Source organism: Egretta garzetta, unplaced genomic scaffold (genome assembly GCF_000687185.1).
Source record: "Egretta garzetta isolate BGI_Z169 unplaced genomic scaffold, ASM68718v1 scaffold248, whole genome shotgun sequence".
Taxonomy (NCBI): Eukaryota; Metazoa; Chordata; class Aves; order Pelecaniformes; family Ardeidae; genus Egretta; species Egretta garzetta.
This window is the reverse complement of record NW_009260596.1, coordinates 460,506-484,065: the sequence shown is the minus strand read 5'-3', so window position 1 is coordinate 484,065 and position 23,560 is coordinate 460,506. Positions and strand designations below refer to the sequence as shown.

At 38.4% G+C, this 23,560-nt stretch overlaps 1 protein-coding gene across 1 annotated transcript in view; it reads right to left on the bottom strand.

The window, feature by feature from the left end:
* Window positions 1–23,560, bottom strand: part of SMYD3 (SET and MYND domain containing 3) — a 406,699-nt gene that overhangs the window by 31,743 nt on the left and 351,396 nt on the right. Inside the window, exons 7-8 of the mRNA XM_035900270.1 lie at window positions 14,020–14,107; window positions 10,377–10,551 (exon numbers count right to left, since the gene is read on the bottom strand). Of these exons, the coding sequence (XP_035756163.1) occupies window positions 10,377–10,551; window positions 14,020–14,107 (263 nt within the window). The remainder of the gene's footprint in view (window positions 1–10,376; window positions 10,552–14,019; window positions 14,108–23,560) is intronic.

The following is a 23,560-nucleotide window of genomic DNA, read 5'->3' as shown; positions in this document are numbered from 1 at the left end:
AGTTGTATTTACATAAACATTTTTAAAACATGTATTTTATGCCACTGTCTAAAGCAAAGTCCTCCACAAAATGCTGTGGTAAATCCTGCAAATTCTCTCCATGACAAGAAAATTAATCTCCTAAATGTTTTTCCTTTCTATGACTGTACATACTGAGGCTTTTGTTCTGTTGCAATGTAGGATCTAATTCTGTTTTTCAAAGTCTGCCAAGCACACTATTGCATGAAAAGATTTTCTCTTTCTCTTTTCTATTTCATCAACAATGAATCAAGGAGAAAGACCTGGTTTAGGATGCTTCTACTTGTTGGCTGTCACTTTTGCCAGTTTTCAGAAGACTTCTGAAATGCTGGCCAGCCTTAAAAGTACTTTAAATCCTTGGTGAGCATCATTCAACATACCTGAATTAATATGGAAATGTATTCATGATGTGGCTGTAATGAACACACTTTGATTCCAGAACTTTATCTTCACTTCTGGCAGCCCATCAACCATATCCTCCAAAAGCACACTGCACAGCTAGAGAAAGCTGATTTCCCTCTTAGTAAAGTGTTTGCAACTGTGGCAGTATACATTTTATTTGCCCTCTTTCTTTTTTTAATCTTTTGTGATGGTGGGGAGAAATAACAATAAAGTCTTTTCCTCCCTAATTTTGATATTTCTGGGCATCTTGTAATTGTTCTTTGGTTGCCTGTACTGTTCCCTCTCTACTTTTGCTGGTCATGTGTGCCTTGCATTCCTCAGTTTTCCTCCAAGATGAATTTTTTTTATAAAATGCATATTTTTTATTATTCATTAGTAGACTTGCATAATTTTCTGAAGGTGAACTTTTTCTCTCGGATATATTTATCTTGCTCTGACTTTTGTCAGCTTTTACGGCCCTTTGGGCAGCCTACTTTCTGTTTCTCAGAGCATTTTTCTTTAGCAGTGCTATAGCCTGTCCTTTGTTAGCCTTCCAACATTTGTAATCAATTACCATCCACAGTCATTTGCTTTTTGTTTCTTACTTTCATCTTCAAAGTCTCATTACCAAAGGTGATTCAGGCTTCTGTGTCTTGCCTGATGATGAAATGACAAACTGAACCTGAGAAAAGAGATTCCAGTATACTCAAGGGAAGAGAAGGACATCGGGGAGAGGTAAGGGGGTGAGAGAGGAGAAGCACTGAATCACCTGCTTAACCATGGAATTGGATCATCTGGGGCTGGGCAGACATCTCAGGGTTAGATACCAGCAGTGTTTGGGGTTCTGGCCTAAAGCAAGTAGATTTTCTCATAGAAAACCAGAGTGGAAAGGAAGGAGGAAGCACCTTTGGTGGCAGCCAAGGGAATACACACAGGAGGGTTTTGCAGGTGAGCATAAGGCCACATCACACTGTCAACTCTCTCACTCTAAATTGCATAATCCAACATTTAGATAATTGTACAGAGAAGTAAGGAGAAGATTAGCCACTTACTAAATTTCTGAAGGCCAGAAACTGTTGTATTTATGAGGTAGCGCAACTATCGTTTGTGTAGAAGTCAATATTCTCAGCGCTTTCTTGAGTAGTCCCCTATAGCACAATTCTACTGCTAATTATATGAGGCAGAGTGCTATCCTAACATGGCTGTGTCGCTTCTTATATGGGGATTAGATAATTCAGAACTAGTTCTGATACCTCCAAATGCTCCCTGTATAAAAGGACTGGATTTTCTGGTTTTATAACTTTAAGGAAAACTGACTAACAGACCCTGACCAGGTCAAGAGAAATACAGCTCCCAGAGATTTGATAAGGTGGACAGGAGTATGCATGAACCTGTTAACCAAACTAGCATTATGCACAAGCTTAGTAAATGCAGGACTTGAAAATAAAAATATTTATGGTTTTCCTGGACATAAAATCTTCCACTACAGTTTAGCCCTTTTATTCAATAACTAAATTCAAGAGCTGGTGAGCTTGTAGTCTACCATCACACCTGTAACTGATCTCTAGGATTTGTTCACTGCAGTAATTTAGCTTTTCCTCTCACCTGCATGTTCATCTTTTTCTCCTCCTTTCCTGTCAACATCAGTCTGGGAAATTTCAGCTTTACTCAGCATCGCCTCTTTTGCCTCAGAACCTCTCTGACCTTCATTCTTTGGTTTCCCTGCTGGATGGATCATCTCACTAGGAATTTGTCATTCATTGGCATGGATCTTGTTTGACAAAACTTCCCTCAGTTTTCTGGTTCTGCATGGCCCCCTTTAAAGCACCATCTGTCAATCACTCACTCTCCCTGCCCAATCTAATTGATTCACCCTTTGAATAGACTCTACGTTCTTCAGTTTCTTTGCTCTCTTTGTCTGCTGCTCCTTTCCTCTTCCCTCCCTCATAACTGTGTTTTTCCTGTCCAGTGACTTTTCCACTTTTTCAATAGAAAAAATTACTGCTTTTTGATCTTTTTCAGCCTTTATCTCTAAGGTGGCTTAGACTGTTTTCTTGCTTAAATACCACAATTTTCCTTTTTCACCACTGTTCACATCTCCATCACTAGGAACTCTTAACTGATTTCCTCCTTAGAAGTACTGCCAAGTCTCCATTCTCTGCCTCCTCAACTCAAACTGACAATTTATTCAAACAAAGAAATAGATATTTTCTGCTAAGATCTGACTCTTCCTAATTCTCCCTCCAGAGAACGCATTGCTACTTACAACTTCTCTGCTATTTTCTGCATGCCCTCTCTCTTCTTTGTCTCTTTCATCAGAGATAGTATTGTAAGTTTATGTCTTTTTTAATGATTCTCCTCCTCTTTGTCTCCCTTTTCACCATGACTTCTGCCTCTAAAATAGCTTTTTCAAAGCAATGCGCAGTTACTTTCAAAGGAATCCAAAACTCCACATATGCTTCATACATATCTATTTTTAACTGTTAATTATTCCCTTGATATCACTTCCCAATCCCATTTTAGCTCAGGTTCTTAGAATCATCTGTATGTCACCAAGTCCCCCCTCTTCTTCTTAGCAAAATTCACAGACACGATGAATTCCCCAATATCATTCTCAAAATCATTCCAGCTGAATAACTATGCTGCATTTTCCTCACGGCACACAGGTCTTTGTAATATCTACTCATGCATTTGTAGGTTAGTATAGGAGAGCTCTGTATTTGCTTAGTACATGTTTAATATTCACTTCAATTTTATTCACGTGTGTCTTTTACTTGGTGTGTAATAGCAAGCAGACTAACGAAAAGAGCTTAGGTAAGGGCTGCATAAATCCTTACTTTGAAAATTGCAAGTACGCATGTACAAAAAAAAAAAAAAGAAAAGAAAAAGTGATCCCCTGATTACAAGACAAAGATACCAACTATTCCTATTCTAACACAAACTGACTCTTTCAGTTCTGGTAGGCAGATAGACTAGGACTGAAATCCTTATTCTAGACAAAGCCTCAAGCTCTGAATGGTCTAACGTCTTAATCTGAAAGAGACAGTGCAAAAAAACCCCCCTAAACCCAAAACTTTCTACAGATGAATTTATCATTGACAAAGAAGTCTCTTAAAACACCTTAGAAATGCTATGTGAGAGATGGAGAAATCAACACTTGTAGTTGTGTCAGAGAAAAATGAAACTCTGGGAACCTTGGTGATTTAGTTCACTAACATCACTAGAAGACCACTATTTGTAAAATTCAGATTCAAATAGCTCGTCATAAGTGAAACGTGAAACTAGAAGCTAAAACTGAAACTAGTAAGTACCAGTATACAAATATAGAGCTACTGGATGAACACTGTCAGAAATATCTTCACAGAATCATAGAATCATTTAGGTTGGAAAAGATCTTTAAGATCATCAAGTCCAACCGTTAACCTTACACTGCCATCCCACCACTAAACCATGTCCCTTGCAGCAACGTAGCTATTTAAGAAAGTCTTAGCCTACTAAGAAACGTGGTATATACCGAGTGAGGTACTTCAAATTAACACTGATGTTGCTGAACTTCTACTCATGTGTGACAGAGCATGTTGGACAATGTTAGAGACATCAAAATTATGCCTGAGAAACAGCTGGCATGACTGGAAAGAACAGTAAGAAATTTTACCTGTACGCACAATATGTGAAAATGAAGAAAGGTAGATGGTGGAGCACTTATGGGAGTGTGAACTTACAGAAGTCACTGAGGATTACACAGATCAGTGTCACTTCTGGGGACAACACGTGGCTGTAATGGAAGGATACAAGAAAAAAAAGACTAGAAAAGTACCAAAGAATCGAAGGTGCTGGTGCTATGCAGACATATGTAGTAAGCAAGCAGCAAACCAGAAAATCCATTTCCTGTGTGGGAAATGGATTGATCAGGACACAGATAACTTAGACACCAGACTTCAGACATAAAAATCTTTTTTTGGAAAAGGCTGTTGTGATTGAAGGGGTCTGGAGGGGAGGAAGTACGGAAGGAATGGAAGATAGGAGTAGGCTGCTGAAGTGCTTTAAGGTATTAATAAAAATATCAGGCCACGGACAAGCATGCTCCCTGTTTATCTATAAAATAGGTACACTGAAGCCAGAAATAGTGCAAATATTACTCCAAACATCTGTCTCTTGGAAGAATTACCTACAATGAACCAGATACAATACAGTCTCCAATTTATATGGGGTTTTTCTACCCGGAAGACCAACAGAAAAGAGCCAACTAGAGTTTACAGTTTTCATGGGTTTGTGACATATAGTTTTGTCCTTTCAGATCTGCACAAAAGATATCCAAACTTCTCCAGAATGCAAACCGTCTTTAAGTTTCTGACTAAAATAACGAATATGCAACAAAAAGTTTTACTGTGAGGTCTGTGTTACCTCACATAAAGGATGTGTGAGATAAAGTGGGGATAAAGTAGGAAGATCATACAAATGATAGAAATGTTCATATATATATCCTAATTTTTTTAAAAGCTGAAGGTCTGACCTACACTGGGAGACACACATTCAAGTGAAAAAATGTTTTTGTTAGACTACAAATGTAACTTATAACATCAACGGTCTCTCATGAGGATTTCAAACTGCTTCATGAGCTGAGGTGGTTTGTAAAGATGGTCTGGCCTACACTGATTTATGCTAATAATGTCAGCTAATTTCATATAACTCACTAAACAGAAGCAGTGAAGAGTGATCTGCTATCAATAATCTGGGAGGGAAGTGGAGAGGTGGTCTTGGTGCTGTCCACCACTTCTACCTGCTTTAGCAGTTTGTCACACGCAAGCTCCTTGTCCCTCTGTTGATTTCCTTACCTTGATGGTGTGCCAAGGCTGCTTAGTGCTCTTCACTTGGTTTACAGCAACAGCTCCCTGAGGTTCCGATGAGCTGCGATGCCCCTAGCCTTGCAACATTTGCACAGACACAACCTACTCTTGTAGCAAATGTACCTCGTTCTTCCTTTCACAAACCTCTGATTTTTACTTGGGTCTCCTATCTTACCATCTCTAGATGACAAATCAGTGGAACCATTCATGAACCAAAAATGAATTCCTAAATCTTAATTCACACCTTTTTATTTAGACAACAGAAAGAAAGGATACCCCAGATACTCAGATTTTCCCATGAACTGTATTTTTTTTTGATCTCTTACAGTTTTTCAATAAGATTTTTTTCTCTTCTTTTCACACGTTTTGCTCTAAACAGGAGAGATAAATACCCGTGGCCATTTTCTAAAACCCCAGAAAAGTGAGCAAGGTAGATTTTATTCTTTCTGTTCTTTGTTTCATTCTGTCTTTGAATTGCTTTCTGCACCTTCACGTTTTTGTCTCCCTCTCAGGTGATCCTAGAGGTAAGATTTATGTTTACCACTGATGTTTTATGATTAAGGCACTGAACTTTGGTCCCTGAGTTACTACTATCTGTAGGTTCAGAAATCTGCCCGCCACACACAATTCCCCAGGGGACCTCCCGCAACCAGGGTGCCGACTGGCGCTGAATCCAGCCTTTAACCCTTAAGCATTAGCATCCCCCAGTGGCCCAATTTATCACTGCAGTTCACTTCTTTTTTTTTGAGTTTTCTAGGTGCTTCAACTTTCAATGAAAATGTCAATTCAAGTGCCTCAGAACTAGCCAGTACTCAGGAGTCTGCTGAACTCAGTAAAGAACCATATCTATATTTGATCATAGGTAAAGATGAAAAAAATTAATTTCCAGTCATTGTATATATCATGTGTGTGTTACAAAACACATACATGTAAGAATGGGATGTTTTTTTGTAAAACACATTTGAAAAGGGGGGAAGATCAGACCAAAAGAAGATCAGACTACTGGAAAGCCTTTTTGAAGAAGAGAAAATAGGCTCAGAGTCTCTTCCAAGAATATTTGGTTCTACAGCTATTTTTGGCTTTTTTACAAGATCATGACTCATGGAAAAGCTACTATAGCAACCATCAATTTTTAATCTGCCTTTTGATTGAAGTTCACATACTTAGAAACTACAGTCCATCATATCTATTGAATTAGAATTCTAAATAAAAAATTTCTGGCTCACATTTTGTTCACACAATGAAAATTCAACCAAGTTCTCTGAAAATACTCAACAAGAAGCACATCCCAGCCACTGTTCTTAAACCCAGCCCTCTGCAAAACAATCCAAAATTGCGTTGACTGGGATTGCATTCCCTGTTCCCTAAAAGATCTCAGTCACTGAGGAAAGGTGAAGTAATGGGACACTGTAAAACATCCCTGGAAGGGATAGAGAATAGGAGGAGTGAGAAGAGCAGACAAATGATGCACGTCTAACACAAATACGGGATACTCACTCCTAGCCAGCTCCCTCCCACTCTAGAAGCAGAACAGCCACATCAGCACAAGCCCTGTACTGGTGCTGACTCAGCAGAGGGAGGACTGAGTGGGAAGGATGTGCAAGGCTGCTGGGGGTAGAGACAGAACAGCACTTATGCACTGCACTTCTGTACAGGATGAAAAGAAGGAATTTCCTCTCGTTAATGTTGGAGCCCTCCAGTCAATCCCAATGCTGCAGCACTGGGGGTGAAGGGCTATTAATTAAAACATCCCATCTGAAAATCACTGGGACTTATACGTCCGCCTTAAATTCAGCAGATTATGAGTAGGGCAGAACAGAAACAGACGAACGTGTTGTCCTCCCTGTATCAGGATCTCACCAGACCTGATGCCACAGGAGCCCAGAGAGGCGATACGGCTTACCCAGTCCCTTCTGCTTCCTAAATCCAGTAGGACCATGGTGTCACTTAGCTACATCTTTTCCTTCTATTACTCTTGTCGCAGTAGCTGAGGACATCTAGCAGAGTTTTATAACAGAAACAGATGCATACTTCCACTCTTTGTCTGCAGTGTAAACACTGAATACTTGAGACAAGGGAAAAAAACCCAAACCCAACCCCTAGAACATATGTGCCTTCTCTGCAATTTAAGGGCTAAATTCTGGGGTCCTTCCTCAGAGGTAACCTAAGGGGAGCCTGCCTTGTTGAGTATCTCTGAATCTGATCCTCCAGGAGCAGCAGTCAGCCCGGAGTGTGAACGTGCTAACTGAGACGTGACAAACCCATGTAACGCCTCTTGCTGATATTCTGTTATTTTGTGGCTAAGGCTCATGAGGATTTTTGAAAGGAAGTTTATTTTTGCAAGCTGCTGAGTGCTGACTATGATGTGGGGCAGTTTTCACTTAGGCAAATGTCTTAATTTTTGTTAAGGCTCTTGGACAGATACACAATTACAGTGACATTTACAAGAAAAGCTGTGTAGCTATAGCTTATAGCCTATAGCTTAGGCTATTCAGTAAAAGTACATGTTGTAGGTTTTAACAAATAACGGACAGTTATGGTTTGGCACAAAAGGAGAAGGCAGCTTTTCATCTTGACAGCCTCCATCTCTCCCCTTTTGGAAGTTCTAAAAATTTTTGAGGGGTCCTAAACAATGTTCCTCATAGGCTACCGTCACTACCTAAGATACAGCGGTTGGTATTCAGTCTGACAAATCAGTTTTATGTAGTTTAACCATCTGTCTCTGCCAGTTATATGAAGTGGATGATTCTGACAAAGTCAGCAACCATCATAATGAAAACATACATTACGACACAATATGTCACACAGCACTGAAAATTAATCCTGCTGCTAAAGAAATGGAAAATGCACAATAAACACATTACCTGAAATTAAAATTGTTTTTGACCAGATCTCCAGAGCCTTTAAAGTTGTAACAATGATTTCCTATTTATATGGACTGCTCAGATTCTCAGGTGATTCCCTGTGGAGAACTATATGAATACTTTTTCCAGAGCTGAGGAAAGGAAAATAGATAGCTATAATGGAACTGCAGGAGCAGCCAAGCAGTAGATTGATTCAACAGGAGAAATTCAATGCATCCCAAAAGATTTCCTGGGATTTGCTCTCCTGCTGCTTAGGGCACAATTTGTTGTAATGAGAAACTGAGGATTTTGTTTCAGGTGTGTCAAAGCTTGTAGTGATGACTTGAAGGTATGAAGAAAAAACAATTGAAAATCTCTCTTAAATAATGTTTTTGGATGAGGAGAGAACAAGGACAAGCTCTTCAAGGTGCGAAAAAGGTCAAATAGCTCATGTAAATAGCATTCCTTAAGAGATACTAATTGAATGCACAGTCGAACCCTTTCCTTCATCTCCAAACCCCTGCATTAAAGAGCTTGAAAACTACAGAACACCTCAGTAAGCAAAACAGAGAAAGCTTTATTAAATTATCTGGTGAAATTGCACTTGGTCTCACTGTAATCTCTGCTTTCAGAATGTAGAAAGATCCTCAGTTTTCCGTTGTGAAGAACTTAGTTAACAAGTTATAAAAAAAAAAAAAAAAAAAAGAAAAAAACACAAGTGAGGGTTTTTTTTTAATTTAATGAGGGAACATTTAAACAGGCAGACTACTCTGTTCATCCGGAGCGTGCCACATGGTAAAAGGCTGGCAGGAAGCATGTACTGCTGCAGTACTACACAAGCCCTGTTTGAAAGGTTAAGTGGGACATGCATGACATGTATTTCACCCTGAAGAAACGTGAGAATTTGTAGGTACTCATGCCCTCCTCTACGAGAAGTAATAGTCATTATGAACACCGAGCTTCTCTACAGCTCTGGTGTTCCACAGCCTATGCAGATTTCTAGCTAATTACTTTATAGTGGAAACTCTGAAATGCTGTGTTGTTTCTTAAGTAAAGGCCAGAATTTTGTTCGGAAACAGACTGCCAGATGACATTTCCTCAGGCAAGATGCTGAAAGTTGATGGCATCCTGGTTTGATCAGGGAAAACATGTAAAATCTGAGGTGTTCACATTCACAGCAGTACATATTGGTCAGCACTAACACGCCACTCACAGTTCTCAACATCACATGGTACTGGAACATTACATGGTGTAGAAGAACCAACAGAGAAGAAATGGATAAAAAAAAAAATACTTTATCAAGAATGAATATTCATGAGTGAATGACATTATATCTAGACATTCAGCATAGATTTACATTTAGTTACAAACAATGCAAATATCCAGAACCCAAAGATTTGAGTCTTAGAGCTTTTAAAACACAGGCCAAAGCAGACAGCACCTGCTCTTTCTCCACTAGATGACGAAAGCTGCATTACAGCTCTGGGCTCCAATCAATTTCAAGACTCGCCACAGGAAGTAGGATCTCCTAGAGCATCCTTCCTCATCAATAACAGGCCATCAGACTCAGAAACTCTCCTAGCACATAGCATAGGAGCAAGTACTGACCAGGAGCAAAGAACAGCAAGTGCTTTGCCACTCTGGTGCCCTCCCAAAATAAGGATCAGTTCCTTTTTCATTTCCAATTGAAGCTGCATTTTGCAAGATTTTTTAAATTCTTTCTGCAAACTCCATGTATGGAGTATACAGCGAATGTACATTATTTCAGCCAGCTACCTGTCCCTCAGGTTTGACCTAGCTCAGCATAAACCACCGGTACCCTCACGGCAATGGTGTCTGAACCACAAAGTCAGCTTCTGATCAGGGATGGGGCAGCATCTAAACACATGAAACAGTGAGGAGCTAATAATAATAATACCTGTCCCTCAGGTTTGACCTAGCTCAGCATAAACCACCGGTACCCTCACGGCAATGGTGTCTGAACCACAAAGTCAGCTTCTGATCAGGGATGGGGCAGCATCTAAACACATGAAACAGTGAGGAGCTAATAATCAGTTACTATTATAGTTCCTATTATAACTTCATTTGCTCTCAGCCTGACTGTGGAAGCAAAATGGGAGTCCAGTCTCATCCATTAACCTAGAAAGCAGGGCAAGATGTACAGCAAGAAATAAAACCAGTAAGAAGCATCTAGACGAAACACAATCATTGCTTTTGGTGAGACAGCCCCATCCCCCTCCTGTCCCCCTCCATCTTTGCAAGCAGCTGAACAAATTACATCTCTTACCTGTATGGTCCCAGAGTCTTGCTGCCATAATACAAAGCTTCTTCCCAGGATTCAAGATTAATACAGGCATCCATGGCACAGTCAAGCATTTTCAGCTGATAGATATTTGTATCTGGAAGACGACCCATATTGCTGCTCAGGAGATTCTGGCATCTTGCCAGAACCTGCTCCCACTCTGTTATTAGCCTTAGTTAAAGAAATATCTTTAATCAAACAAAAATACAAGTTCTGAATGTTTTTAGCAAGGAGTAAGAGCTACAGGGCATTAAGATTAAAAAGCTGCCATCATTCCAGACTCTGCTTCAATTCTTGAAAACATACTTGAACTCAGAAATGGTAGCTTAGGTAACCATGCTTTGTTTACATTTAGCAAAACAATTTCTAAAGAAGGCAGTATTTCAGAGATAAAGGGTAAAAGAAAGATGACAAAATGAAAGGATATTTTGATACATAACAAACTAAAATTCAAATACTTTTATTTAACTACTGAAACATTATTATTTACTGAAGATATTCCTCCAAATCTTACACCCAAGGGCAAGAACCCATGGAAATGTGTATTAACAAAATGTCCCAGCAGCTGAAAAAAGAAATCTTTTTTTTATATATTAAAATAGTGACACATACTTTCAAGCTGCCCAAGATTTGGTTTAGAATTCTCATGAAATTAGAAACTTTTTTTGCAATTAATTATCTTTGTCCTTGAAACAGTTGTAAAGAAGGTTGGTTTTTTTCATGTACAGCTGCATGTTTCATGCATGAGAAAGAAAAGCATTACAGTTCTGATGTCTGAATGTAGTTCAGGATTAAGGATCTTGGCAGTAAAAAAGATTTTTACCTCCAATGATACTAGAAGATTTTTTTTCTGTGTTTGGCAGAGAGGAAAAGTAAGCTGGAACTTGCATTCACTTTAGTTGGATATTCCTTACCACAACTCACTTATTTTCATTACATGCTACACTGGTTTGACTTCTCTATGGACCAGATTCTTCCTTCTCTGACCACACCTAAGTTGAATACCAATACTCCCAGATTTTAAGTGAATACTGTTATCTGGCACTTTACGGGAGTCCCAGAATGCAAGAAGTCTAAACAGCAAAAAGGTATCATACACACCAGTAAGAACAAATCAAATAAAAAAAAATAAAAATAGACTTTTATATTAAGAGAAGTAATAATATTGTTTGTATCACAGTCCTTTCCATACAGTCAACGGAAGGAAGTTCAGCAGCTAGCTACATGACATTACTGAAAATACTATTCACCCCAATCCAGCAATGGATTTAAGCGTATAATGGTAACCCTGTGATGAAGTAATTAGTCCTTCCTGAACATAGGAATATTTACATACTTAAATTTAAGAATGTGACCACTGTGTGGCTGGGCCAGGATTTATAGCATGGTTGTTACAAGGCTAAACTAATTATTTGTGAATTGCTCTCATGCCCTTGGATTGAAAGAACCATATAAGGGAAGGAATGTGTTATTATAAAACTGCACCTTAACCTTTATATCTCTGGCAAACATCCATGTATTCTTTACAACTGATTAAGGACAGACAAACAGAAGAATGAGGGATATTATTTCTACTTGGTACAATTTTTGTAGAAAGCACAAAGCACTGACATTCTTGAAAGATTACCATTTTAGCTGATACATAGTATTAGTCTGCCTGCTTTTACTTCCCATTATACTGCTTTGTTCACTCACTAGCATCTAATAGCAGATGTGCTATATTGCAAAACCAGCTGGGATCAAATATTCAGGTATGTAAACTGCAAACTAGAAAATGCACCATCAGCTGCAACAGGACAAAAGAGAAGCTGGCTGTCCTGTATCTGCCCAAGGCTAGAGGACCAGCCCTCAAGCAGCTCTGCTAGTGTTGTGTGTCCCGAGATGCAGAAGAAACCTTTTCTCCACAATAATCCCCTTGCACTGGGCTTTAGCATCTCGATTTCTATGCTTAAACTGGAATTTGGGTCTGAGGCAGTTTGCTCTCACATATTGTTTCAAATTCTCTAACTGCAGATTTAGCAGTTCTTACAACACTGTGTCAGTTATGATCAGTAGCTCAGCTTTTGGAAGTCACTAACTTTTGCAAATGTAGGAACTGTTGGTTTAATTTGCTAAAAAAATTACATTTGCAGAAACTAATGACTTTGTGCCTCAGTCAGCAAGGAAGGTTTTCTATTCATTCTTGGCAAGTGGACAAACATCGAGCCCCCTTTCAGGTACTGCACTGGCCACGGCATGCCAATTAGCACTGGTATTGTGGTGCAGTGGAAGGAAAGATGACACATGTCAAAAAACCCATATCTGAGAACAGAAGCTGAACAGACAGCAAGGACATATTTTTTTCAACCAGTTCTGACACCTTTCACTACAATGTGTTTGATTAACTCTTAAATATCAGTTAAATCAGTAATCTTTTAATAAAGACCCTAGAAAAATTCATTAGGTGCAATTTCTCCCACAATTAAATATAGGAACATTAAATAGGACCAGTATTCTGGCTCCATACTTTCAGTATAAAAATGATTGCAACTGTATGTTGCATATGTATAATTTAACTTCCAGGTTAAAACACGGACCCTGAAGTATAACTGAATGTCTGAAGATCTATTTCAGTATTGTCTGTCTCAAACCAGTGATTACAGAGAAAATTAAGACAGACTAGAAACTATATGAAAATTAAAGTTAGATGAGATGAGTGTTTCCCTTCTGCTAAGAAACTAATCTGGATTACAAAGAAACAACCTCAGGTCTGTTTGGGGTTTTTTTGTTGTTACAATAAAAATTGTGATCACTTGTTTCCAGCCTGGAATATCACTATGCAAGCTTGGTTTTCATGCTGCTGAAAAGGAGCACTGGAAGATTTAATTCTCTCTAGCTCCAGAGAAAGCCCATGTTTCTGAAAATGGCAAGATATCTTGCTACAATAGGCCAAATTCAGAGTCAGTGAAATTCCACTGAACAGACTGAGAAGAGGATCAACATAGCCTTTTAGTAAAAATCTCCACCTCTCTTCTGCTCATCTTTTCTCAGTTGTTGCTGTTCACGAATTTTTTAACTGGATTGAGTATCTACATGATGGCCATTAGGTCCAGTCCTGTTTATTAGTGCAAGATCATCTAATTCAATTTGCTTAATTATCAATTATTATTATTATGTATTATTATAACTTATTATAATGATTCTATAATGCTTGCAGTGAACCTGACTCTGATTATGTCCTTGTTATTGTCATTGCTGTGCAAGGAATGAGAACCTGGAATATTCACAATAGGAGTAATGGGACAAAGAATTTAACAGTGTTTCAGATTAAGCTTTATTTAATTTAGAAGTGGATTTATATGAAGTGGTGGGCTATGATGGCAGAAGTTTAAACCCTTCATATCCTAGGTACCTATCATCCCTGACATGAAGCAGTTCTAGTCCATGTAATCAGAGACTCTACTATTAATAATACAATTAAGAATATTACACAATTTAAACATCAAATGAATTAAAAATACATTTTAAAACAACATAAAAATGTAAAACTCTAGGAAATAGATCTCAAAAGATAAACTGCATACCTATGGGCTCTCTGGATTGTTTTCACAACTGAGTGACAGACTGTAGCTTGTCACTGAAAGGATACCTTCTTTTGATTTTGGAGATCTCACTTCATTTACAGCATCTTTGACTTCTTTCCAGGCATGCTCTTCACCAGCCAATTTCTCAGCATCCTGGTTAACGGAAACAAAAGCATTTGATGAGAAAAACAGTAAACTGAGAATATGCAGTAATGATGAAAAGCAGGGTAAAAAGATTACACTGACAAAAGCTGCTTGTGGGGACTGTATCACTATTTTTTTGTAAATACACAAAAAAATCTTTTCACCTGGCATTCATACTCACCCTGTATTTGTAAGTAAGTGAGATGATGTCAAAAAAATGAATGCAAACTTGGGAACATTAAATACTCAAACCATGTATTAGGTTTGCAGCAAGAACTATGATCAACCAGAAAAGAAAAATAATAGCATGTGATTTTTACGATCAAAATGCATTAAGCAGATCAGATTTTCTAAAAGACCAGCTACCTAATAGTTCACAGATCCTCAATCACACCATAGAAAGGATTCAGCAAATAATTTTGATTAATTGTGTGGTGATTATAGAGACTTTACAAACAGTGAGATGCTACCTTCATCCATTAAAGTTACAAGCATGAGCTTGCAGGAAAAGTCTACTATGCAGAAAAAGCAGAACTTCGGTTTCCTTTTATAAGTCATTGCTATTTTTCCCTATTTATAAACAGCTATATTTTCCCATCACTTTCTCATAAAGAAGGCAAAAATGATTAATGGCTACAGCAGTAAGAGAAAGTTTCCCTTTTCAACTCTCTAGCAGTGCCTAACTGCACCTTAGGCAAACTACTAGGAACAAATTTATTAAAGCATCTACAGACACAGTTAAGCATCTTGAGGGATTTCCAAAAGCATCTAGATATTCAATTTCCATCGTTATAAGCACTTAAATACCTTTAAAAACCTGGCCTTTAAGACACTGCAGTTCATTATCTCTCTCTCCTTATAAGAAGCCATGCTACTCGCAAGAGTTTTGTAAGTGCAAATTCTTTCAGGAATATTTTAAATACAGTTCTAAAAAAAAAATAAAAAAAATCAGCCTTTAGCAGGGGTGGAAGCCTGGAGACGCACTGAGAAGGTGTGTGAAAGTCTAAGCAAACACTTTGTAACCAACAGATGCTCACTGGGCATCACAGGAGTACCTCTATTAAAAAGCCTGTAATCTGTATCTGTCTAGAACTGCATAATTTTCTTATCCCACTGTTCCTTATTTACCATAAATTCAGAACAGAAAATATTTACAGTGAGAATCAGCACTCACTTTCACATTTAATTTCCCATTTTGTCTTTCCATCTGCTCCATGCAACACCAGGCCTCTGTGTGTCCCTGGGATGATTAACTCAAGATTAAATCAAGATTGGTCTCAGCTGCCCCCATCATTCTGTAGGGCCTTGGAAGGAGGGCAGCCTGCCCCACTGCATTTTGCACAGGTGCTTGTCCTACAATCTGATCAAAAAAGATCACCTGGAAATAATTTTGTGCATAGCTGAATTTGCCACCAGCAGGCATAAGGTGAATGTTAGGACAAACAAACTCGGACTGTAGAAATTTTGTCAGCACAGTTAATGTATGTACCTAGCCCTCTTACAGCAATGTGGTAGACTTACAGTAAATCTGTTAGCTTCAATGTAACCTCTACCAGTTTTTATGGGGCTACAACAATTTCTGAACCCAGCCTCTTAGCCTGTAACACTCTGTCTCTAAAATATCTTTGTAGCTCAAGTGCTGCTCACTGATAGGTCTAAAAAAAAAATAATCTGGCCTGTAAGATACTAATGATGTCTGTGAAATTTTAGGTTTAAGGACCTACCAAAAAAGAAAAATTCTGTTAAGCCATCTTTTCCTGCTGGCCCAAGTATAATTCTCAGTATTTCTGTAACATGCTGTAAGCCTTACAATTAAAACCTCAGAAACATGGGAATTGGGACAGATTTATAAGTGAAACAAAAAAACCAACTGTACACCAAGTCACAGGCCAATGACTGATGCATCATTAGGGCTCACTTTGCACAGAGTGCGACTGGTAGATGAATCAGGTTAAAGTGTTCATTGACACGGGATTAAAATTTCTCTTTATTGTGCAGCCTTTTGAGTTGTTTTCCATTGCCTTCTAGAATTTCATTAACAACACAAAGTGGTGCAAGGCTGGGTTTCCTCTAACCTTTACACTAGTGCATAGGGTTAAGTCAACACTGGCTTCATATCCAGGTGGAGAATAGGGATTGTCTGTTGGACCAATAATCTCCCGGCCCTCTCTGGATTCATGGTCTTTATCCCTTCTGTAAGAGACTTTAGGATGGAGGGAGCTGGGCAGGATGCCCAGCTCTGGGAAGGATTTAAGTCACCAGTTTCAATGAGATGTTTTCTGTGTTCTCAAGATGAGGCATTTTGGGGATTGGCTGATGTAAGAACCAGGAAAGACCTGGCTGGCTGGGCCTTTTACACCTCTACTGTTCTTCAACAGACCAAAGAAGTCCAATACACCAAAGAAGTCCTGCCCTTTCCTAAACAATCTAGTTCAAGGCATGGAGGCTGCTTCCAAACAGGCAGCCAAGCAGGGGCTGCAAAACAACCAGGAGGGCTTGTCACTGAGAACACTTCTGCCTTCCAGCCTAATAAAATTTTTGCAAGTAAGTTGTTTGTCTCCCTTGGACAATGCCTTGAAAGTCATGGCCGTGTGATATGACTAAGCCAGCTAAAAATACAAAGCTGCCTTGGTGTTGGAGTTATGGAAATAATTGAAGCAATTAATAGTTACGCCAAACTGTTTAGTTTAATCTAAGAGCATGGCAGTAACAGCTATGGGAGATTTAGCCTTCCACAGAGTAACACCCATTCAAAGCATCTTTTCAGAACATGTTCCCAGTCAAACCTCCAGGTGTGCAGAGCTGCCAGCAATAAAGGAAGGCAGGTTTTTTCATCTGTAGAAAAGCAGAACTGAAGAAAAGGAGAGGCTTTTGAAAAAAGATGAGTTACTTATTTCCTTATTTCTAACATTGACACTAAACATAAGAATTTGTTCTTCAGAACAACAAAATATTTGTGTCTTGGTCTAAAAAATAATTAGACTAGATAATCTAGTCACAAAAATGCATGACAACCCTATGATGGCTGAAACCGGCACACTTTACAACTCAGCTTTCGCACATAGACACGCGCTGGAGAAAACTGAGAGTAGGTGTTGAAGGCTCATGGGGAGACCAGAAAAGACAGCTGCAACACACACTTTTCCATGGCGAGAACACAACCTTGCAATACTCTTAATAGCACTGGTACAATTCACTGGAGGCAGAAGTGTCACTGGATGTGCTGGCTGAACCCACAGTCTAGGGCGAAAGGAAAGAAAAAAATTGATCCTGTGACTTTTTTTGAGCAATTATTCCAAATGGAATATGGTTCCAGCACCTGCTTTCCACTTACTCCAAGCATGTGACGGGGAAATTTGTTCATTAAAAGGTGAGTTAAAATGCAACAGCAACATCAATTCGATCTCTCCATTCTTCCATGACAGATGCTCCTACAGCTTTCTTGGTAACACACACCTGGGGATTTGTCATCTAAACACTGAAGCTTTCTGGAAATCTCCATGGACTACCTATCCTTTGGACTACCTATGCCTGACTGCTTAGACCTGTGCTTCTGATTCTTTAGACAGAACAATTTCCAGTCATATTCTGTTCTTCTGTTAAAACAAGCTATCAATTAAACTCTTCACACCTGCCACTTCTCAAAAGAAGGACACTGTGTACATCTTCTTGAATTTAGTTAGGGTACATAAAACATGAAGGCTCACCTACATAATTCAACCAGACAAAATTCTACCCTTGAAATCTATTTGGCTCTTCAAAATGGGCAAATGAAAAATATTCTGTAAGGCAAAATTTTCCTGCTATAAAGAACCATCTTTCCTCCCGTAAATTTTACAATAATGTCACTGCATAAAGGATTCAATAACAAGATTATATTTTTTAATATTTGCTCAAACATCATAATTTCTATAGCTTGTAGACCAGAACATTAGTTGTTGTTTTTCTTTCAGAATAATTCCAGCATTTATATCCAATTATTCTCCAGACTTTTAAATTTGTAGATACTCATTGCAATTCATGTTTCAGGAGCCTGAGAATGGACTTGATCAGCTCTGTCCAGAGCATCCTGTAAATGCTCATAAAAATAGGCTGTGGTACACAGTACATCACAAAATGTCAATATTTGCTTTAAATATGACAGTTTTCCACAGTTTAGGTTCCATTAGTGACACTTGTAAATATGAAGCTATAACTACTTACAACAAAGCTATAACAAAAGAGAGAGAAATAGGAAAACCAAAGAGTATCTGATGAGGATTATAATCTGTTTGCATAGTCATCAAATGTAAAATGTTCTGTGGTTCTGTTTTTAAGTGATAGGAAGATTTATTATAAAAGCACCATCTCCTGAAACAATTGCAGACATCAGCCACCACAGAAATAAGCATTTGAAAATGTTCATATGTTCCATTCCCTCCTATTCCTTTGCTCCCAACATTGTTTGTAAGATTTAGTTCACTCCCTTATCTCTTCTGCTATTCTAATGTCCTGAACACATCCCATCCTTAATGGAACTCCCCTTAGAAAGCAGTATAATCTTCAAAGTACAGATATGTTCTGTTTCTTATACGTCCTAAAAGCGCTCCCTACCTATTTGTTGCAAGTGCCACTGCTTTTACACACAATGTTAGCAGTCACTGTTCTTTGCTATCCCAACATTTGAAATCCTGAATGCTAAAAGATTCCCACATGCACAGCATGTCCTCTGAGAGAAGATGATCTGTGTTACCAAAACAAGCATATGCCAACCAGTCAGCATCATTGCCCCCTCTGCCCAAGTGCACTCCCGCAGCCCCAGCATTGCTCATCTCTAATGCACTGCGCCTCCGAAAATCTCCTGAACATTGAAAAGGTTGATTAAGGGCTAGTCCTCCTTTCATTGTTAGGCTACAGGGTAGAAATAGAACATGGATTTTCTGTCCCCTCTACAAAGTTCATCTTTCTCCTTCTCACAGATGGAGGTGGACAAACAAGCCAGAGATTTGCCATGGAGAGGAACTGTGAAGTGCTCCCACCTCCCTCCACAGAAGGGGAAAGTGGGGACAGGAAGCTCCAAACAATGAGTAACTCCTACACCTCTTTTTCTCCTTCCCAGCCTTCCTTCTACAAGAAGTAGCTCCAAGGGCATCTTCATTATCTGCCTATTTTCATCGTTCGGGTATCCAATCCCACATAGGCAGAAACCAGCAAAGCTTTGTAGGAGATATTGGAGTGCCAAGCTACCCTGAGGCAAATAAAAAACAAGGTCTGAATTTTTCCATGACCAGTATCTTCGTTTCTAAATACACAAATGGAATAAAAGAGTGTAATGTAGGCACCAGCAAATATCAGTTTTACAATGGTAAAAGCCTATAAACCATAGTCCAAACAGAAATTAAGGGTTTAATATGAAATATTATTTGGTATGATATGTTTGCAAGACAGAAAAGTCACACTAAATAATCACGATTAGTGCAAAAACCCAAGCATCTTCACATGGTAGTATGAATAACCTTCCCTTAAATTAGCCAACTTAGTTACAACATTACAATATTTACTCAGAAACTTAAAAATCAGAACAACTGTGGGAAATGTATTAAAATGAGATGCTTTTAATAAAGAGAAAATTAAGATCAGCAAGTCCATTTTAAGAAGTCAGTTTAATAAAATTAAATGGGACTAAGATAGGTTTATCCCAATAAAATCTTAGATTTAATTAAGTCTTAACATATAAGGTAAGAGAGGAGAAACCAGACCAACAGTTCTCAACCTCTTTAGCTGCATGTCCAGTACCTGTCAGGCTCACAATTCTGCACACCAAAAACAGTAATTGCATTTCTGTCCAACTCATACTCCATTCTTATCCACTGCAATCCCACCTCAGCTATTAAATTTTGTGATTTTTTTAGACATACACATTTTTAAACAGCCTTTTCAAAGATTACGGCATTTGTATGTTGTATATTACAGAGGCAATCTCATAAATGTTTTACAGTGAAGCAAATTGATATCCCTCTTCCTATTGACTCTCCTGCTTATAGATTCAAGGGTCACATTAGCCTTCTTTGCCAGCGGAGAATGTTTTCCATTTCTGTTAGGATACCCATGCTGAGATTCATCTGACCAAATATAGACATTTGGGCTACTCTTCTAGTTGACAGAGTGGCACTCTCAGGGTGTAATTTGTATTATCCTAAAGCAGGCTTCTAAAATATGTCAGATGAATAGCAGTCAAAGGTGTCCATTTTTCTCCATTTTATCCATAAAGGAAGTCTAGAGTAACTAGCTCAGGTGCCGACATTTACACTGTAGGTGTCTGAGATTTGGTGAACTAAATCATAGCTGTAGTTCCCCATTTCAGATATGGAACATATGTTCTACCTTTGCAGTGGTGGCACATTTTATTTCAATAGGTCTAATTTACTGAGCAATTTCAGTTACGCTGTATTATTTACCTGTCCTCATAAATGTTTATTGTTCTCTCAGTCTTTGTCATCCACAAATTTTACCGGCAATGATTTTGCAATCACTTCCAATTCATTCATGAAAATGCTGGGTACTGTAGAAACACTCTGAAACTATTTGGTAAGCGTTATATATAACTGATGATTATGGTGATTTAATGTTTAAGTGTGTTGTCAGAACAATCTTTAGGGAACACATATTTAGAGTGTATATGTATAAATTCCTATAGTAAAAGACGCTGAAAAAAGCTCAAAGCTTTCATTAGTCTTGATCATCACAGCCCAACTGAACTTTTTAAGACCAATAATGCTCACAGATCAAGTGTTATTATTAAAGCTTTTTATGTTTTACATGCTCTCTTTGTGATAAAAACCTAAGCAAATAACATTACAGACAGTATTTCCTCTCTCAAAAAGCAGCATGCAAGGATGCTAGGCTACTTAGCAAGAAAGCAAGTTAGTATCTAAAGAGATCTGTCAAAATATGAACGATTCACAGGGCTAAGCAGCTAGACTTCACCATAGCATCTTGCCTGGACCTGGAGACTCTTCAGATGAAAGGCACATGTATTTAACACATTCTGAAGTAATTTCAGTTAAGTGTTGGTCATTCTGGCTGCTGACCAAAACATTTCCTATATTTATTTTTAAGCTAGGTCCCTTAAATACTACTCCTCCAGGTGAAAAAGGAGTCATAATTACACAAGTGCTATCCTAGTTCTTTTCATTGCCCTTGCTCTGTACTGTTTTACAAAATCCTTGTGCTGCACACAGCTTGGGCCCCTGGGGATGATAAGCACTTTTCCGGCCCAAGACCCCAATACCTACTCGCAGTCAAGACGATGGAAGTTGCGGTTTATTCCATGAGCATCAAGACTGTGTTTTGTGTCTGTGACAGGACTGCCTTTATAAACCTGCTAATTTCAGGAGCTTAGAGCTGTCTGCAAAATTCCCATCCAAGCTGCGTAGGTTACAAGCTGAAATAAAAATTGATTGGACCATGGGAAAAGCAATAAATAGAAGTTCACTATTTATCAACTCATAAAAGCTGGAGGATGGAAGGAAGGGAGGAAAAGCAAAGGCAAGTATTTGCAGTTTACCATCAGAGAAATAGGGCCTTATGCCAGACCACCCAAAAATTCTTGGCACGTCTGTAATTCCATTGTAATTTCAAGCATCAGTCCAAAAAACCCCTGTGGGTAATTCAGTTACCTGAGGAAGGATGCTGTTCAGCCTAATCCCTAGCAACTGTGAGGCTGGTATTTCAGACTGTCTTAGACATTACACATTTATTAAGGCAATCCCTATGTCTGTCTTACCAAACAAACTGACAGCTATAAGGCAAATCTGCTTTATTCCTTAATTCTGCAACTTGTGGCGACAGAGTGCCACTGAGGACATTTAGTGGCTCAAAAGAGATATGTAGGTCTGAAATCCTCAGAATATTTAGGTATTCACAATCCAATCCACATTCATCAGTGCATTGAAATATGTACTTAAGTTTAAAGGCATGCATAAATCCCATTAAAGTTAATATTTATGCGAATGACTGAACACTTCACTAAGTAGAGGTGTAGTTATTTGTATATCAAAGTTCAATTTATGCTTCAGTGATTTGAAGAATTTGTGCCCATTGAATTATTGGTTCTAACTGAAGATAGACTGACATGAAGTTAGATATTTATTTTGAACACTAGTATCAAAACAACTTAATGTCTTAATGCATAATATATCACATGATAAAATGGTAGCTATAGTAATTATGTTTTTTTGCTGTATACTGCAATGTAAAATAATGGTATTTACTGCAGCATACATTTTCTGAATGGGTATGAAAAACAGGGAGTTTAGGGTTTAGAAAAGCACATGCAACATGGTTAAGATCATACACAGGTGATCGGTCTACTCTATACCTTAAAATATCTGATGGATCTCAAAAGTGAAAGAGGCAATTCCTAGAGAGCTGATAAAAATTGACTGCCTAACTCAAGCATGTTGCTTGCATCTATTCAAATATTCAGTGTCAATGCTCAAATCCACACTGACCAGTCTCCCAAGTTTTTTAAAGTCATTAAGAAAAAAAGGTTGAATTAATTTTGTACAACTGCAGCTCTTAAAAGAGCACAGTATCTGGAGTTTCCTCCTCCTGAATTTTGCCAATAAACTTGATCGTCCCCTAGATGACTATTAGTTTCATACAATCAAAGGAGAGGTATGCAAATACCTTTAAAAGATGTTGCATGGTGTTTCAGTAATTTCAAGAACTTCTACTTTGGAGAGTCATTATTGCCTATCCTCTAACTAACACCAATTTAAACCAGTAGAAGTTCTTCCAGTCTTTAAGGGGAGCAGCTAGAAACACTCCATAAGGCAAATGAGTGGTTGAAACAAATTCTTTCCAGTACCTTTCTAGTACTCCATTATTCTGATTCAATAATATGGACATTTTAGTCATTCTCACAAAAAATAGGAAGATGACCACATCTCAGAGAGTGAAAAGGACATCCTCTAAAATGTCATAATGTCATGAAAACTATTACAAGAAAGACCCTTGAATATTTCTCAGGGCCTTTATATACTGTTGGAATAGCTATCATGCAGCTGGTTCCCACTGACTGCCATTGTTACACATTTTTATGTGCCTCAGCAATCAAGGGTGATGGGACAAGGTGATTCAGAGCAAGGAGAGGTAGCCTCTCATAAAATCATAAAATGTGTACTGAAAGTTAGGCATCTTAACTCCCATGGAAGCAACTATTTATGGGACCTGCTGGAACAACATGATTTGGTGACACATAATCTATATTGGATTTCCAGCTTTCCAAACCAGTTCACAGTACTAGTAATCTATTTCTCTGTCTCCTGGTAAGTACTCTCCATTAAGTACTACCCTCATCTCTTAAAAACAGACACACTGTTCTCCTAAAATATTTTTCCCAGTCAGATGGATGAGTATCGCCCCTCTGAAAAACATGCTATCTCAACCCCTCCTTTTTAAAATTTCTTTTGCACGTGA